Raw genomic sequence first — 19353 nt, 5'->3', positions numbered from 1 at the left:
AGCAGCCTCCTAATTAGCACAGTCCTGCTTTAATTACATGACAGCACCCATGGAGGAAAACCTCTTGAACTGCTTGAAGGATGCCTGCAACTCTGGCTGTGGCTTTGCCATCCTTGCTCCCTCTCTTTCCACGGGTAGGTTGGTGATGGAGATGAGCTTCCAGTGCCGTATTTAAATCTTCACAAATGCTCATCCATGGGGATATAACGGATAAAGATTTCAAAAGAACCCAACTCCCATTTCCAAAGGCTGGTTCCTTCAGCTTTCAGTTGACAAAATGAAACTCTTGAGTTGTGTTGGTTTTTTGCAACCTGTCATCAACCTAGATGGCTTGAAAGGCACTACACTGAATAAATAATGCGTTATTTTTAAAGACATCTTATTTAGAAATAGTAAAACCTAGAGGACATCTTAATGTTCCCCATACTTCTAAAAATACACACTTGCATTTTGCTCGCTTGATGTACTAAACAGAGAAATGAGTAAGAAGATCCACTGACAGGCATATTTTTAAATTTTTTTTTTTAAATCTCAGTGGACTGAATGATAGTTCAGGGCAGTTTTGTTATTTTAATCAGATCTATAATGCCCTCTGGATTCTGAGTGTGTTTCAAACCAGTCATTTCTACCAAAGCAGCCTAGTTGCGTTGTGTTCCTTCTATTTTGTTGCATAAAAAATAATCCCTTTTGTGGCATGATTATGTTTCTATTCAAACATATGTAGGACAACAAATTATGCCAAGCCATTAGAAAGCACTTTTCAGGAAGAAAAGGAAAAAAAAACAGCCCCAAAACAAACAGTAGAAAACTGTGGGCTCCAACAGGCAAAGCCTTGGGAGATTTTGCCGCAGGGGTTTGTCGCGATTGCTGCTCCCAGCTCCATGGCAGCGCGGGCAAGGTGAGCTGGAATCGCCTGAGCTGCTCGGGTCTGCTTCGGTGTGGTACCTTACTTCAGACTGCTCAGGAAAATCCCCTCGTGTTAAGATGCGGAGTTATGAACCGGAGCAGCTTCGCGCTTTCCTGATTCTGGTTTGTGTACGCGTTACCCCGCTGCAGACAGCAATAACAGGCAGGTCTGATCTGTGCTGCTGGCTTAGACCCAGAGATCTCCACCTGACACCGCAGCAGCACGAGCAGCTTCATTTTCAAATGCAGTCATGGTACGGCTTTCTTGAGCAGCATACAAGTTTATAAAGGAACATAGGAGCTGGTCTTTTCCAACCTTAGTTTTAAAAAAAGTATATTGGGGACGTTGCAGCCTTGTGGGTCATGCCTAAGAATATTAAACCCCAGATTCTTGTGTTTTAAAATGAAGGCTAAAGTCTTTACTGCTCTCTGCCTTCACCCATCAGCAGCAAAATAGGGCGAATGTCACTGTGCGACCTCGGAGGAAAAATTTTGTGAAGGATTTGGATAGCCTGCAGGAAGGCTCTTCCCTGGACACAGGGAACTGCAGGAGGAGGGTCATTTCTGGTTCGCTCGACATACATTAAGTAGGGCCCAGGGATGCACGAAAATGCGGAAGATGGATTAACCAGCCTCCTTGGTAATTGGGGTCCTGCAGAAGACGGTGGTGGTTGGATCTTTCTAATGTGCTGACATGAAGCATAAGGGAGCTCATGTCTGCATCCTAATTGCAATCCTGCAAGCTGATCATCTTTAGTGGCTTTTTTTCCTTTTTTTTTTTTTTAACCCTACCTTGTGAAGCCACATGATCCCCCATACAAATTCTCTGTATGTGAATAGGGAGGATGAAACTGAAATATTTTGCCAGTGGCTTCAGCAAGTTCAATTCTACTTTTGTGCAGGGAGATGCTTAGGGAAGCTGCACCTCTTGCCCTGGCATTAGACCCATCGCTGTTCCTTTCTGTTTGATGTAGTTTACAGCTGGTTTCCGCTGCATTTTGTACTTCTACATCCCTGAAATCTAGCTACTGCCTGCATTTTTTAATATTGAAAATAAGGGATAAAGTCCTTCTGTTCTCCTTGCTGTGGTGACCCTAGGTTACGGGAGAAATGACCGCAGTGAGGTCTGGCCCCATGCCTGTAATTGTGAAAGAGTATTTGATACTGGTTCTTTGGGAATGGTTTGTGTGGTCTTGGTTTTTGCTCTTTAGAGCATGGCAGTGCATAAGAAATCTCAGGGAATGAAATGTGTGTAGGGGGGGTCTTTGGACTTGTCAAATTCTCATGTTTAAATCAAAGACATCTAAACTCTTCCGAAAATGTGTAGCTTCCTCAAAAATGTAGTCTTCCAGCTTTTGCGTCCCTCGATCCCTGTCATTTTTCACATTTCTGAGCCATTGCCTTTACTGCTTTAGAACAAATATTAAAAATAATGAGAGATTAAAAACCCACCTTTTTTCCACATGTTAGGAAGTGAACAAAAATGGTTCAATTGCTGCTAAAACACATGCTGACGCCTGCGCCCCCCATGGAAAAAATTTCTGTCCAAAGGGCTCGTTTGTGAACACTTGCAAGGAGCTGAATGTGCAGACACTGTGTCGGATGCCTGGTGATAATACTCACTTCCAGCTCTGCCTGGAATCTCAGAAGTTCAGGGCTCTGTGCTGAAATGTTTAACCCTTTGCTGAGAAAAGGGCACAGTCCAAGGGGAGTATTTAGCAAGGTGGCATCTTGCTTCTGCAGCAGCAGCATGTTCCTACTCTCCCTGCTATCAAAATGCTTAGGTTTTACACCCAACCTGGGGTTTTACACCCGACCTCATTGTCAGCAGCACGGAGCCACGTGTCTGCACTGAGCTTTGCATGGCTAGTGATGCCCATCGATGTGTTTTTAGGGGAGTTCAACCAGGGGTCTGTGCTTGAAATACTAAAAAATGATGGAAAGGGAAGAAATCACTGCTGGTAGTGGTCACAGTTTTCTCTGTATTTGGTATTTTAGTCAAAATCTGAGCTCTTGAAATACTCCAGGAGTCTTCCTGACCTAAGCAGTTGCATATTAGCCAAAATTTAATAAAAGAAAGATTCAGCCCTTAAAGATGGGAGAGAAAATTTGAAAATGTGAATCCTACAGGTTTAGAAATGTAAGTTTAATAAACTCCATGATTCTTCTTGACCTCACCTGGGGAATGCTGCTCGTGCTTCCAGTTGCAGGAACACTGCTACAAGTATTCCTCAGAGCCCTTGAGCCCATCAGGTTTTTGGCTCTTACTCCAACCCCAATCGCCTACTCAAAGAGAAATGCTGCAAGCATTGAAATGTTAACAGAGGACTTGGGGGCTCTTTTCTTCTCCCCTCTCACTTAGAAATCTTCAAAAGAACAGGTTGCTAAACTGCATTGATGTTCCTTCCAAGCTAAGTTTGTGTGAGAGCTAAAAGCGGTGGCAGAGAGGCAAAAGCTCCTCGCTGGGCAGGTTTCACCGCCGGCTGCAGGCTCCGTGCCTGGCGACTGACCTCCCAAGTCAGGTTATCCCCCTCCGTTACACCTGAGAAACTCGCTGTGCGCGTAACTTGCTCCTGACTTACTCAGTGTGTAGTTGCTCAGAGTTGCGAAGCGGAGAGCTGCATGGAGGCGGGCTCGCTGCTTGTCCCTGGGAACCGAACAACTGACTTGAGGCTGTTTGCTGCTTAAGAGGCTTTCGGTGGCAGTTTGCACCTTGGAGAAGGTGACTACTAACTTACAAGAGGTTAGAAACTGCCCCTTTGCAACACCTTACGTGGGCGTATCGCTGCATTAGGAGCTTAGGTTACCGTCATCAGATTTAGTCCGGTGATAAAAGCCAAGTTGGGAGTTTAGCCAGTCTCAGCTCACGCAGGGCTGCTACGGTCAGAGCTCCCACATGCACTTCGGCTTCGTTTCACGGATGAAAAACCACCTGGGAGAAGGAGCTCAATGCCCAGCTGTGTGCATAAAGGTAGCAGGAGGGGGATCTGTGCCCGCCGAGCCCCCGGCACATGTTAGGGCAGGAAGGGTTTGTTGTCCACAGCCACCCTCTCACCCCTCCCTGCTACCTGTGGTGGGACCAGCAGTCAGGGCAGCCCTGTGCTGCCCACTTGCTTTTTTTATTCCTTTAAACGCTTTCTGCTGCGCTTCATGAGATCTTTGTTAGCTCCGTTGCAGATTAAATGCGTTTCAGCCTGAGCAGCAACAGTTGTTGGGCATGGTGTTTCACTTATGGCTGCAGACAGACCGGTGCGTGCTTCTGCAGCAATTTCTGTAGCGTGGGCATCTCACTGTCTTCAAGGTTTTTTGGAAATTTGCTCCCCGACGGGTCCCCTCGGCTCAAGAGCACCCTGTTCCCAGTCCCTCCTGCTTGCCAAGGACATTTGCCCAGGTGAGAGTGGGTGTTGGGCAGGATGCTGCCGCCGAGGAGCTTGGATAGGAGAGCTGGGGAAAACCACATTCTTTCACTTCCAGCGTATTCGGGGAAAAAAAAGGTGTCCTCCTTACACAAAGCCTGCCATGGCTGTAATCCAGCAGGTGCTAAACCAGCGTGAAGGCATGGCGAGGTTCCCACTGACAATCCCTCCAAGTGATTCAGGTGAGCATCACCAAACCTGGAATGACAAAGTCTCCTAGAAAAATTACTGTGGCTTTTAAAAATTATTTTTGTTTCACTGCTTCTAAACCTTTAAAAATTGAAATGAAACTTTTATGGAGCACTGATAGTTTCTGTTTCCGGGAAGATCTTTGTCCTGAAGTTACAGTGCAGGGCCCGTGCTGCAGTATCGGCTGCGGCTTCTTCCCTTGGACTGAACGTGCTGAGTTCAGTCGCTGAATACAGACATGCGTGGTGCTGGGAATACACAATGCTGTGGCCCAAACTAGGTATAAATAAACCAAAATCTGGGCAGGACATGACAAAAACAAACAGTCTGACCCCAGCTGCTTAATATTCTCAGCTCCGTAGTTGATGACTTTAATGAGGCAGCCTGGTTTGGGTATAGCTTTTGTTTTGCAGCTGAAACTTCCTGCACTGTCCCTGGTTTTTAGGGTTTGAGGGCTTGTTTTGCTTTTTTTTTTATAGATGTATTATTTATATTGCTACTTTATCTTTTTTCCTTTTTAAAAGGTTGACATGACTTTTAGTGCAGTACTTGTACTAGCATCATGGGTATAAGATGCAGTCTTGAAATTCACAGCAAGTATGTTCTCAAAAGCTCTTTCCTTGCGCCTATTTTCTTTCCTGGGGCGCATCACCTTCAAGAAAATAGCAAGAAGCTCCATGAAGTTCCAGCACTAAAACAAGACTGAAATAATTTAATTAGGATGCATCTCACATGAGGAAGACAGCAGAGACCGTGAGATGGTCCCACATGGCTGGAGGGCTAGTGGCCACGAACCGGGCGGTCGAGGACCGCATGTCTGCTGGTGACGAGATCCAAGTGACAGACAAAACCGGGGCGAGCCGGGGCCAGCCCTGAGGACGCAGTAAGGCGCAGCCTGCCGTGAGCCAATCTGTGGCATTTTCGGCTTCTCCTTCTGGCCGAAGCCCTGATCTTTCCCGGAGAGTTAACGCTCTAAGGACCCGTTCTCCTGCAATTTTCCTGCATTAGTGCTTTCCTGTCAGCAGCGGCACGTGAGCTCGCCCATGCAGCGGTGAAGGGGGCTAATGGGGTCTTTACTCTGCAAGGGGAGGGAACAACAAGGTCGTTTGTTACCTCTGTTGATGGTGCTGGGGGGAGAGATGGCAACGTGAGCGATTTTTTTTATATGGGATGAAGATAGGATGCAGAAAAAACCAACAAAGATATTGAGGCTGTTTTCTTTATCAGAGACAGAGCGGCATCTGATTGAAGTCAGTCACAAGTGCTTCTTCCCAGGGAGAAAACATGGGAGAATAAAGGTCTCTGTAAGGGATAAAGCCCAGGGGGAACCAAGGGGCCAAACCAGCGCCTTCCTCCCAGGCTGTGGTGCCCACGTCCCCCAAAGTCCCAGGGTTGCCTGCGGCCACCTCCACCAGGACACGTCCCTCACCCTCCCGCTCATTCCCGCGCGCTGTCTTTGAAGAGCTGCTTTTTCTCGGGGACACGGCGGTCGTTGTCCCTGTCCCTCCCGGGGCAGCTCTGGAGGCTCAGGACCACTTTCCCGTGATTGCAGCCCAAAACCTGCTCTTCCTTGCTGAGCTTCCCTTGCTTTGCTGGTGAGGAGCCCATCCCGTCTTGCAGAAATGGGGTATCCTCGGGAATTTTGCCTCCTTATTGACCAGGAACAGAGTGAAGCTACTTCTCCATCCTCATGAAAGCTCAACCCCAAGGTGTGCTGTGCAGGTACCTTACAACTGGTGCGGTGCTGGACTCCTGCTCCAGCCCTGTACTGACCCAAACCTTGTGTCTCTGGCAATACTGCCTGTGTTGGGCGATGGACTTTCAGCATTGGTCTTCATTTACGCTGGTATCAAAGAAAAAGACTACTATTAAGTACTATCAAAAGCCAGAAAATAATGAGGTGTAAAGTGCGTGTCTTTATGACCAGAACAGACCCTCGCCTGATCGTATGCCCCTGGCAAATTTTTTTCTTCCCAAGGAAACCAGTTTGGTCTTTCCGAAGTCCTTTCCCTCCATTATCAAACCTCACGTGGGCCTGTGTGAGCTTGTCCTCTCCATGCAGAAACTGGTGGCTTCGTAACCTTGCCACGGTTTGGTTAAAAAGCAAATATTGCTCCTACGTCCAAGGCAAAGTGAGGCGTTGCTGTTTAAGCCGCCGATCACCAAGCGGTTTTTGTTTCTGCGCGTGGTTGTGGCCTGTTGAAAAAACCCTTGTTGCCACATCCAAATGTGGTTAGCCAGCACAGACTAAATAAATTAATAAATTAATAAAAAGCTGCAGTCCAAGGGAGAATTTAAGAACAGTTCAACAGCTTTGGGAGCTCCTGGGAGATTGTTTCTCCCGGCAATTAGCAGACAAGATGTTGATGGTGCTGGACTGATTTAAAGCGTTGGAGCTTTGGAGGTGACAGGCGTTGGATCGGGTTGGAGCAGAGGTTTAGGTTTCTGGTCCGACCACAGAGAAGCAGGGGCACGGGCAGAGGGGGATGCGCTGGCTGGGTCCAGGTCAGCGTCACCTTTCACAGCGGTTGGCTCATTTATATATATATTTTTTTTCATTTTTGCAGGAATTTTATGCAAATCGCATTGTGTGAAGTACAAGGTGGGGGGATGATGCCCTCCCAGCCATGGTTGGGTCCTAACCCAAACGCCAGCCTTCACCTGGTGTTTTTAACACTAACTAGACAGCAAGCTCAGGGCTGCGACTCAAGCAAATGCATCACGAAAAAATCAAGTATCAGAAAGTTTAGGTGAAGGCCTGTTAATTAACTCTTTGAAGGCTGTAATGTCTTGAACTGTAGTTTGTCATTTGTCTCAGTCATAATTGCATGACTGGTTTTTAATACCATTTGGCAACAGTATTAATTTTTTTAAGAGGTGGCATCACCAGTGGTTTTGCTCCTTGTTTTTTCTTGGTGAGTTACATGTGGGGAATCTTTATAGGTGGTATTTCAGGGTTTCTTTGAGAGGAGGAAATTAATTTACAGCCATTAGGTATATTAAAGCCATAATTAAGACATTCCACTGCATTATACAGCCTCCTAACAAAAGGGGTGTTTTTGCAATCTTTTTTTTTCACGTTGTATTGGAAAAGAAAGCTCTTCTTAGCCTTTTCAGAAATTCTTATTGGATTCTTTTCCCCCAGGCCTTTCCCAGGTCTCTGGCTGCTGCCCTAACACTCTTCTCCTGGCGTTACAGCTGGTCACAGCTCCCTCTCACGTACCCCTCGTGTTCCCTCTTTAAATAGTTCATTGGCAACCGTTCATGCCCTTGCCCTGCAGCCCTGGGATCGCGTGGTTCCCCTCTGATCTCAGGCCCTTCAGCAAGACCGTGGTGAAACCCGTCGGAGAAGCCCCATCAGTAACTGCAGGGCAAACGGCACGTAAGTCCATCCGAAAACAAAGAAATGGAGCCAAGAGCAAAAATCAGCTGATGCGCAAGTAGAAACCGTGTTGTGTCATGGACTGGCTGAAATATGGAAGTTGTGAAGAGACCAGGGAAAAGGTGAATTGTCCTTCCTGCACTGGTTATAACGTTGGTTGTTTTTTTTTCCAGCTCGCTGCTTTTCTTCTCTCTGGGGGCAGATGGAATACTTCTTGTCAGAAATCAAGAAATAAATCTGCACTGGGTTCATAGTCATGAAAAGGGTTTGTTGAGGCTGCTTTAAAAACCAGTCCCACAGAAAGGTAAGTAAACCAGTGAGTAATTAGCTGTGTCCTTTCATAATCAGTCTGAAAGAAGACTGAAGTGTCTCGGTGTCCTCGAAGGAGGCAGCAGGACACGGAGGCAGCTCCCGCTGCAGCTATCCCTGCAAAGCAGAGAAGGGATGGGAGGTCCCAGGGCTGGAGGAGCTGATGGTCCTGGGCAAGGAGGCTGCTCTGACAGCTCCCAGCAAGGGCAGATACTTACCAGTATGGCCCTTCTCAGTGGAGTGGTGACTGGGAAGATTAATGCACAATTATGGATTCCGGTTACGTTGCTGTAAAGGTTAATACATACCAGAATGCCTCTGAAGGTGTTGGGTTGTTGAACCTCCACCCTGGGAAACATTCAAAACTGCTGCACCAGCCCTCGAGCAACCTGATTTAAGCAGGGTTTTGGACCAGATGTCCTTTCCAAACCTTGCTGTCATACGAGTTGGCCACTTCTGCCAATACATTTAGCTTATAGCCACCAGATTCAAGATCACGGAATAGCAGACCGCGTCATTAACAACTAAATACTGACCAGGTCAGTTAAAGAGAGCTGATGAAGCTGTAGGAAGCTACTAGCAGAGTCTGGAGGCAGGATGCAGGTTATAACAAGGGTGGTGGGGAAGAAAAACCAGCAGTGAAACTATTCCCAAGCAATACTTTTCCTTTATAAAAAGACACAAATAAATACTTGTTGCTGAAAAAAAAAACCAAACCCAAAACAAAACAAAAAGGAAATAGAAGAGAAACAGCCTGCTGTTCCAAACTTCTCCTTTTGGCTTTGAGACAGCCAATGTCAGGGATAGCAAGTGGATGGACTTAGCATCCAGAAAAGCTGCTAAAAAGGGATCTTGAGCAACCAGAGTAGGCTCTGGGGCCAATAACCCAAAGGATGCTTCAAATTTGTGAGGAACCTGAAACAAGGAAGTGTCCTAAGGATTTTTCTTTTGCCTGCTACTAAGAGAGAAGCTGTGTTATTTTAGAAATGGGTGCAGAGGCTGTGACATCTATCACATGCTCAGGAAGGTGCAAACTGTAAGTTTGAGGGTGCCCTCCTGGCTGGAGTCAGTAAGCGCAGATGTTTAAGGGATTAATATGGCTCCACGTGGCAGAGGCTCTCTTGCAGAATTGCCAAGAAAAAGAGATAACAAACTGCCCTCCCCAGGGCTGGCTTGTTCCTGCAAACCTCCAGGCTGCTCCTTTTGAACCAGGCAGGAGTTTTGACACTGAAGCATTTAAGTGCTGTCGGTTGAGTGTCCTGCAAACATTTGATTAGAGCAGTGCAGGGCACATTAGATTGACTTGTTTTAACACGCTTTACAACACAGGAGAAAAGAGAAAATAATCAGAAGTAAACTCTGTGTTGCTGTTTCAAATACTATGACCCGGAGTCGTTTTGACAGTCTCTAACAATGGCATAAATGAACTGAGTAATGTGACTGAGCATCTAGAAAAGCCTTATTCCAGAAAACAAGGATGGTAAATCACATGACTCCCCATGAGATGGGGTGTTTTGCCAAATTACTGCTTCAGGGGAAGTGAGAACGCTTTCAGCAACCAGGATGTTGCTTCATCAGTTTCAGGCATTCAGGGTTCCCACTGCCAAGAGCAACCCCTTCTTCCCCACCTTCTACCTCGCTATTTTAATTTTTAATTGCTGGTATCTACAAAAGTCTGGTGGTTACCTCTATTTGCTGCCAGAGGAGCCTATTTTTTCTCTTTGAAGGGCTTAAAAAACACCCACGGGGGAATGGGATAGCTTCAGTGCCTTTTTTAACCACCAGCAGACAATCCTGTAGAGTCAAATGCATGCATCAAGAGCCAATTAAGAGTGAAACATCATCAGGACAACCCTTCAGTCTGTGTTGAGTTTAAACTATTGCCGATCCTCCACCCTAATGTACAATACTCTGCTTTGTACCACATGAGATGCAAGACCGAAACATCAGTGAACTCAATAAGGAGAATTTTTTTGGTATGGCAATGCAACACAGAACCTTTTGCATTGTGCCTCTAGGACTGGTGTTCAAAATGGCCAGACGGACCCCCGAGAAGATGTGGCTTTTTCATGTACTGGTGACCGGGTTGCATAGATGACCTGAGTTCGTTCATCGCTGTCTAGGTACTAGCACGTGTGCTGCTGTCTCACAAAAACTCTTGGTCCACCTCTGACAGTCAAATACCCAACACATGCATTGGAGACTTGTGTGTTAGAAGCAAACAATGAGCACCTACGACCAGCCAAAGGCAGATCGACCTGCTTACGGTAACTGCAAAGATTTAAAGATGTGATTTTGCCCTCCTTACCATGCACGCAGCTTTGCCATATAATTTGTTATACGTTTCAGTGCTGTTTAAGTATACTCATAACCATGATCACTTAGGCCAGATCAACGCTGGACTACTATTTTATAGCATATAATAGTTCTTCTATATTAACGCAGCTAAAAAAATGTGATTTTTTCCACTGGGAAGGCTTTCTTTTATTGAGACCTTCCTATAAATGTCATATTCTGTTTCTTCATGACTGTTTAAGCCTTGTTTTCCAGCTGCTGCCTTCTATGAAATGAGGCTAATAACAGCACCAGTAACAGCTGGATGATTAATTCCTTAACAACTGTAAAATGCTCTGGTATGAACACAAGGGGCTTTCGCCATGTATTTCTCCTTGGTGTTTCTAGGTTGAATAAGTTCTTCCTTGAAAGCAGCTGACTTCTGCTGCCTGAAAATTTTGTGTCCTTTCTCTCGCCTTCCCCCACCACTTTCATTCATTTCATAATAAAGGAAGGACCCCTATGATATTTCTTAATTTTAACCCCAAATAACAGAATTTTGGGTACAGGGAGCCTGCAGGTACACATTTTATAGATCTTTCCAATGGTAGGTTCAGCCGGATCGGACAAAGACCATCACTGCAACAAAGGACCTGGCCCCATTGTGAGCTGCCAGGGGCATTTCGACGGCCCCGGGTGCAGCTGAGTGTGAAGAGCCCTTTGGTTACAAACCTGCCCATACCCATAGGTGCCCATGGTTACCAATCATTGCCTATAGAGCGGTCTCATCCAGTTTCAAAAAGTCTGAGAGAAGGGCTTTGTCTTGGCTGTTCAGGCTACCATGAGGATATTTAGAGGTTGACTGGCCATGCAGATGTGTTTCCAAGCATCTAGAAGTCAGATTTTATTTCTCTGTATTTAAATATAATCCAAGGAAAATGAGGTGCCATTTTCATGAAATCAGTATTTGATAAAAATAACGAATGGAAAAGAAAGACCCAAAACAAGAAATGCAGAAATTAATATACACACATCCTCGAACCACTTTACACCATTGAATCCTGACTTGCTTCCATGGCTTGAAGATTATACCTGTAGCTGCCACACTAAAACCAATTAGCTGTTGCCCATTCAAAGTCCTGTGCTTATGCTGCTTCTGTTCAGCCATTCCTTTTAGTGGCTGCCTGCTTTTCCACCTGATGAACGTGTGATTTGAACTGAGAGAGAAGCAGCACGGGGAGCATTCAAACACCCCCCCCGCGGTGGGGATCACCCCATCAGGATAGCTGCATCTGGGCTGGGAGCTGCAGAAAGAAGAAAACCTCTTCTGTCCCTTGTGCACATCTCTGTTATAATTTATGTTGCGCTGGCAAAAAGCATCCCTGCTGAAGCACTGGACACGCACGCAATGGATGAGCAGAACCTGGCGACAGCGGGAAAAGCCACAGCTGGTGATGAGAGTCCAAGAGACGGGGCCAAAAATGCTCCACGATGGGAGTTTTGCTCGGAGGTCTTCCTGGTGGGTTTCAGCTGGGTGTTCCACGACACATGCCGGCCGCAGGTCTGCTCATTTTAGGGGATACCCGGAGGCTGGGATCCTCTACGACAAACCTGCCGGCAGCGACGAGTGGGAAGCATCCACCTGAGGTTCAGCTTTACTCCGGAGCTCGCCTCCTCCCCGCTGGCCCTGCGAGGGGCTGCTCTTGGGACGGGGAGCTCTGCTCCAGATCTGCAGCAGCTCTCCCAGGACGGCCAGGGCTTCCTGCAGTCCCTGGCCGGTGTGGGCACTGCATCCCCGGAGCACCCAAGGGTGCCTCGCCAGCCGCCCCCGCCGCAGCTTCTCCCCCAGCTCGGCGGGAGCCAACGCTCCCGGCATCTCCTGCTTGTTGGCCAGGAGGAGGATGGGGATGCCAGCCATGCTGGGGTGGCTCAGGACTTCCTCGAGCGCTGCCATCGCTTCGGGCAGCCGAGCCGTGTCCGTGCTGTCGAGCACGAAGATGAGGGTGTTGGTGTCCTCCAGGTAGTCAGGCCAGCTCGCCCGCAGGCTGCCTTGTCCGCCGACATCCCAGAGGGTGAAGGATACGCGACAGGGTGTTTGGAGAGACTCCACGTTGAAGCCCACCGTCGGGCAGGTCTCCACAGCCCATCCGCTCTTCAGTTTGTACAGAAGGGTGGATTTGCCGGCGAAGTCGAGCCCCAGCATGACAACTCGAGCATCTCTTTTGGGCTGGCCTTTGGAGATCAGCTTCCCCATCAAGATGCTGCCGCAACTGTGGCAAAAAAACCTGCAGCCGAAAAAAGAAAGCGAGCGTATTTCCTCGATAATGTCAGCTAAGAACAGAGTTCTCAGTCCTACCTCTCCAAGAGAGCACCTTAGGTTTGCTGAAGACAGAGGCAGCTTGCTTTTGCTTCTCTTTGTAGCCAAAATGAGGTGAGAGCTATTATTTATGAAGCGTGGAGCAGAGCCAGGGAGTGCCATTCGAAACAACAATTTCTATACCCCAGCTCCGCTGCTGCTCGCTTCCATTTTCATTCGTGACCTGAAGTGATCGGTGCAAAAGAGAGCCAACATTTTGCAGGAAGAGGTGGGGAGATAGTGGACAGTTTCCTCCTCACCACCTACAGAAATAAATGAGCTTTTGTTCATTGGCTTCTCTAGGGGAAATCCACCCCCAGCAGGACAGAACAAGGAGGAACCCGGGTTTCAGACCAGGGTTACTCTGGGAATTTGCTGAATCACAGTACAAGGGTGTGGATTTAAACATGATCAACATGATAACTGCCAATTTTTCTGCCAGTCTTATGTCAAAAAGTACAAACCAAGTCTCCGCAGCATCAGCTTTCACTACCTGTTGCGTAGATGGTAATGACAGCAATTTAAAAAAATGCACACAAGCCTGTTTTTTTAAATGTCTCATTGAAATACAGCTAGTCAAAATGCCTTCCCTGGGGTGAAAATCTATAAAATTCTTTACAACAAGGTATTTACTACATTTTAGCTTTCGTAAGTCAGGCAAAGTCAGTCCTCTGTGGCTGAGGGTGTAAGAACATCCCTTAGAAGAAGGGAACAATGTTTAACAAGACAGCACCACTTGAACTTTACACGCCAGAGGCAAAAATGTGCTGCTGAAACAGCTCCCAGAGTCACTTGTGCAAGAGCGGCTGATGGTAGCCAGGCGGAGTCCCAGCAAAGCTGGTATTTACCTTCTTTATTGGTTGGGTTTTGCTCCTAAAAGGTTGCCCAGAGGCGTGCTGAACTGCAAGCAGCTGTAAATCTCACATGGCGGCCTTGATGCGGAGCTGCTCTCCAGCCACCTTTACTTGAGGATGAAGAAGGAAATGTGATTCATCAGTGCTTCCCTGGGACGGCGGGGGACTTCCACGTGTCCGTGGGAGATGCAGTTTCCCCAGCAACGATCGCCACATGATGCCTTCGTGTCGCAAGCCACTGTTGCTGGGGATGAAGTTTGGGCACTGTCTGGTCAGTGACCGGGTCACTGGTGGCCAACCAGAGGCATATTTCTTACCCTGGGGGGCAAGATGTGCCACTTTTCCATCTTTTAAAGAAAGGAAGATGAATGAGAAACAAAACGAGGCCAGCCCAGACAGGCTGCATGGGATTGCAAGGGGTCCTACAGACCGTGTTTTGCAAGATATTTCTGTGGTACGTGTCTCTCCCATAGTTAACCCACAGAGCTGGTTGGCACCGAGAGCCTCCACAAGCTTTGTGCAGCTTGTGGATATGTAAGATGTGTTGCTATGCTCAGGCTTTAGGTTAATTCAAAAGCTAAAGCTTATTTACAGCAGTTGTTGCAGAGTTAATCTAACAGTATAAATGCACCGCCACGCATGTGATAAATCATGCAGTATATGTTCACGTGTGATCTTTTCTGAAACCAGTCTACAAATGGAAAAGGTGCAGGAAGGTCTCCAGATGAGAATGAAAAAAGAGAACTATGATGTGCCGCAAATCCCGATCCTTCAGGGAACGAACTGTTTGCACACTCTGCAGCGCATGCTGCTGCCTGAGGGTTATCCATTTGTCTGAGTTCTTTGTCTTTAAAAGTAAGTTAAATCGTTGTCTGGCTCCCTAATCTGCTTGTTCTCCATTTGGGGAAAACCTTCCTCCCCATATTGCATGGTACTGTAAGATCAATGTAGTTGGTATTTTTTGATGTGCCAGTGGGTCGAGTGATTTGTCTCTTGATCTTTTCATGTTTCTCCTGTATTGCTACTGCTCGTCTTCTCTGAGGCTTGGAAGGAGGCTGTAGTACACGTCTGTCTCACCTGACCAGACATTCATAGTACTGAAATTTCTTTTAAGTAAACTAAAATATAGATACAGGAAGCAAGCGTGGAGATTCTACCATCAGATGAATAATTGAGTATTTGAAATATGATCTGATGGAGTCCTTATTGCATCCCTCTCTAAAATGCTACAGAAGTAGGCTGCTTCTGTAAAAAAAAAAAAAAAAAAGAAAAGAAAAAGAAGAAATAAAGCCAGAATAAAGAATGCAACTAGGGTACAGTTTTACTGAAGATGGTTTTGGGTTTTCTATGGCACAGAAGAGAGTAATTTGTGGGCAAATAGAGGCAGCTCTCTTTTTTTTTTTTTTTTACATTCTCATACCCTATGTATTGAACTGCAGCCTGTTTTCTTTCTTCCTGCCAGTTATTCCAAATATGGGGTGCAAACTGTGCCTACAGAGTCTGTTCCACCCACAGCTATGTTATAAAAGCATAGTATGTCCAATAAATAATACATGGGAGCAACTGCAAGTCTGTTTAAGAAAGAATGAAGGAATAGAAAGTAAAAGCAGCCGAGATGAGCTCTGAGTGAATCTATTGCAGGAGCAGAAAGGCCATATGCTAAATAATTCAGAAATTGTGTTTAGAGATGAGGACAACCCCTACCCCAGCTATGTCTTACATGGGGGGAACAAATATTCTTGCCTCCTGTTTCATGTCTCTGAATTCACAGGAGCAAAGGCAGTGGTCGCTAATTCCATGTACAATTTCAGAGAATTTCAGTCAATGTATTTGTTTGCTGTTTGTTAGGCATGCATTCCCCTGTTCCCTAGATATTTGTCACAAAGAGCAATAATCAGGACTAGTACTGTAGGAGCGAATCCTCCCTCCTCCCCATGCCCTAAATATTCCAGTAACTGGAATTTTGTCCCAAACACTATATTCACTGTCAAAGCACTTTGCCCTCACTCCATGGGATGCAGACAGGAGGAAGAAAGAGACTTTAAACTGAAAGAGGGTAGGTTTAGATTGGACATAAGGAGGAATTTTTTCACAATAACAGTGGTGAGACCCTGGCACAGATTTCCCAGAGACATCGTGGATGCTCCATCATTGGAAGTGTTCAAAGTCAGATTAGATGGGGCTTTGAGCAACCTGATCTGGTGAGAAATGTCCTGGCCCATGGCAGGGGGTTGGACTAGATGGTCTTTGAAGGTCCCTTCTAACCCAAACCATTCTATGATTCTAGGACCTGCAGTAGGACGTGAAACACAGGCGTTGGACAACAAGCCGATAGTTGATGGTTCCCTAGGGAGACCACATCATCATGGTTGGACCATGACGCTCGTAGCATGGCTGTCAAGATTGTCTTCACAGCTGTGATGCCATACACCAAAACAGGGCGAGCTCTGAAGCAGGTAGGTCTAATTCTAACCAATTCACTGGAAATCAGTGGTTAATCATTGTTCTGGTTTTGGCTGGGATAGGGTTAATTTTCTTTCTAGTAGCTGATATAGTGCTATGTTTTTGGGTTCAGTATGAGAAGAATGTTGATAACACACTGATGTTTTCAGTTGTTGCTAAGTAGTGTTTAGCCTAAGTCAAGGATTTTTCAGTTTCTCAGGCCCAGCCAGCAAGAAGGCTGGAGGGGCACAAGGAGTTGGGAGGGGACACAGCCAGGGCAGTGACCCAAACTGGCCAAAGGGGTATTGCATATTGTGTGATGTCATGCCCAGTATATAAACTGGGGGGAGTTGGCCTGGGGGTTAAGATGCCTTAATCTCAATCTTCCATTAATGTTCCCAGCTGAAAAGGAAAAAAAAAAAAAGAGCAAAAAATGGGTATGCGTACAAAAATATCTATGTTCTGTGTGCCAAAAAAAAGGCTCTTACTCCATCCTCTCACATATCCTAGTATTTGCTCCTCCATCTGTTGAATGCAAAAGCTATGAAGCAAGGACTGGGTTTTTTTTGCTATTCCTTCAGTTGCTATCAAGAGGAAGCCCTACAGAGGCCATCTAATGATGCTGAACTATACTGCCCATTTGCACTATATATGAAATAGGTAATATCTTCTTTACTTCTATGGGAAGTAAAATTACAGCTTGGAGGTACGCTGACAAAACTCAGCTCTCCAGATTAGTCCGGAGGAAATTCTGCTTTGCAATATACAATTCCAGGTCCCCTTAAGGGGCTTCCCTCATTCCAGTTCCACAGGAAAAAATTAATTAAAGTGATTAAAATGACACTGTAAGCATGGACCTGAAAACGTGCTTCGTACAACTTGCAGAGCAACAGTGGAGTCTCACTCTCGACACTCCTCAGGTTCAGGCGTTATGGATGCAAGGTTTTGTTTGGTCGTTTGTTTTTAGTTTTTGTCTTAGCTGACATGTTTAGGACATTTTAAAACAATAAAGGAAATGTATTGAAAAGCTACTGGAAATTATCAACAAGAATGAAAGCTACAAACTGATCCTTACTACCTTTCTGTCTGGTAAAACAGATGAAAGCAAAGAAAACCTGTGAAAATTGAGACATTGCATTTTACCTGGCTGGCCACAGAGTGTCACTGTTATCCCAGACATTTCTCAAGGCAGAGACCCGGGCGGAACGAGCTCCTGCTCTGATCAGGAGAGGACTTGGAGCCCTCAGGCCCTTGGCACCCTTTTGCAGCAGGATCACTTTGAAACGGGTTTTGTTGAACAACAACTGTACGTATATTTTGTGTACCTGTTCTTTCACAGCCATAGAAAGCTGATGGTGAGGACTGCGGAACAGAGTTGGAATAAAATGCCAGCTCTGTGCAGGTGACATTTAGGTCCAGATTGTTTTCATATTAGATTTAGCTGGCATCGTATCCCAGGACTCTGCAGTTTGAATGAAAACAGTTAACTGACTGATGGGAAAAAGGTGTAAGCTGGGACTATCAGTGTGAGAGCGAGAGGGATCAGCATCTGAGCTAACCCACCAAGGTCAGCAACGAGTTACACACGTTATCTGTATACTGTCTCAAGCAGTAATTCCTTATATTCTACAAAACCCATCTCCGAATATCATTGCTTTGCCTGGCTGACCTATTCAATGCTTTCATAACATTTCCAGTCTGTCACAAGTTTTCCCAGACGGATATAAGGTTTCATATCCCTTTTCCTTCTAGAAAAAAATTATGGGGGAAGGTTGCTTTTGTTATTGCTGGCTTTTACAAAAAGCCAAACTGGAAGAAAAAGAACTGAAACTAGTTATTTGTGAGATTATAAAATTACTTCTGCTCCATACAGAGCACTTCTTTAGTTGTTTCAGCTGACTGTAAAGCTCAGACACAGTATAAACTGCCTGCAACCACTGTTTAAGGACTTACTTACCGCACACAGTAAAAACTAAGTAGTGACAACTAGTAACAAGAAACTTGAACCTGTGTGAATAAAAAACCTGGCTGGCGGCTTGTGTTCTGGTACTTGTTAAAACAACGGGGTTTCTGTATATTGTAACTAAGCAGGTCTGTTCTAAGGTATTAAATTGGATCAAAGTTCTGTTTACACAGCTCCACCTTCGCTCCATTTCCTAGCAATGTCAGGAAAGGCAGTTGTTCTTGACAGATGACTCCTTTGCACAGCCATGAACACGAGCTGAAAATAAGTGTTGCGTGTGTTCCCTTTCTGGCTGTTTTAGGGCTTCCCATGGAGGCCCTGATGACACTTTTCCACATATCTTCTTACTTATGCCTTTTCTTTTTGTTGCTCCAGAATCTGCACAACTTATTCAGCAGCGCCTTCCTGATGCCAGCTAAAGTCATTCAAGAGCGCAGTAAGCCAGAACTTGGCAGGGAAAATCTCTTTTTACCCTGGACCTACTGCTGCACCTTCCTCGCCTCATAATCCGGGGCAGAATTTCTTCAGCATCACCGATTCCCTCTCACAGCAACACATCCCCACTTGCTTCCTGGGTACTGAAGCTGATTTTTCTCTTCTTTTCCCATTTTTAAATTACAATTTCTTCTCCTAAATTGACCACCCCCAAAGACAGATTGATACTTCCAGTGTGCTCTACCCTACTGCTTTACGTTTCAGACCAGTCAGCTCCCCTCTCACTGCAAAGCCCGGCTGCCTTCTGACCCTGTGTGCAGTCAGGAAAATACGTAAATTTTAAGAAAAGCGGAAGCCGTTTCCTGGTTAACAGCTTTGTGTAACAAAAGAGCTCTCTTGGGAGGACTGGTGTCCAATCTTCCCTTTCCTGGATCCTCCCCCACAGCGCTGTCTCCTGCTCTATCTGCAGGTATAGCCACAGCCAAAACTGTAGAGACAAGACTATGTCAATGCTCCCTTCTAACATCCACAGGTTACTTATATACCGCCTAAAACCCTTTGAATGGAGAGAATTCTTTATGCGAGGGTGTCAGGAGACCGTTAACGCCATCTCTCGGTTCCAGCCGGTGTCGGGCGTTACAGGCTCTAGCCTGAAGTACACCGGGCACGGATCCTGCCCGGTTCTGACCGGTGCGGGAAGCCCGGGCTGGCTCCAACCCCACCTCGTTTTCCTCTCGGCCTCACGCCAGTGAGGATGCTGGGCCAGAAAGGTGTCATCCTACCCCTGCCGCGGCCTCACCCAGCGAAAACAGCCCCCGGAGCTGCTC

General features: G+C 46.2%; 1 protein-coding gene across 1 annotated transcript; it reads right to left on the bottom strand.

The window, feature by feature from the left end:
* Window positions 1-10506: 10506 nt before the first annotated feature.
* Window positions 10507-14957, bottom strand: ARL11 (ADP ribosylation factor like GTPase 11). Its single transcript, XM_052786162.1, is given in 2 exon segments — window positions 10507-12205; window positions 12208-14957. Coding segments are annotated over 2 exon segments (822 nt in total). The 5' UTR covers window positions 12956-14957; the 3' UTR covers window positions 10507-12131.
* Window positions 14958-19353: the final 4396 nt, after the last annotated feature.

The sequence above is a fragment of the Harpia harpyja genome, chromosome 4 (assembly GCF_026419915.1).
Source record: "Harpia harpyja isolate bHarHar1 chromosome 4, bHarHar1 primary haplotype, whole genome shotgun sequence".
In the NCBI taxonomy this organism is placed as follows: Eukaryota; Metazoa; Chordata; class Aves; order Accipitriformes; family Accipitridae; genus Harpia; species Harpia harpyja.
Note: the sequence above shows the minus strand (reverse complement) of the source record. Positions and strands in the feature narration are given on the sequence as shown.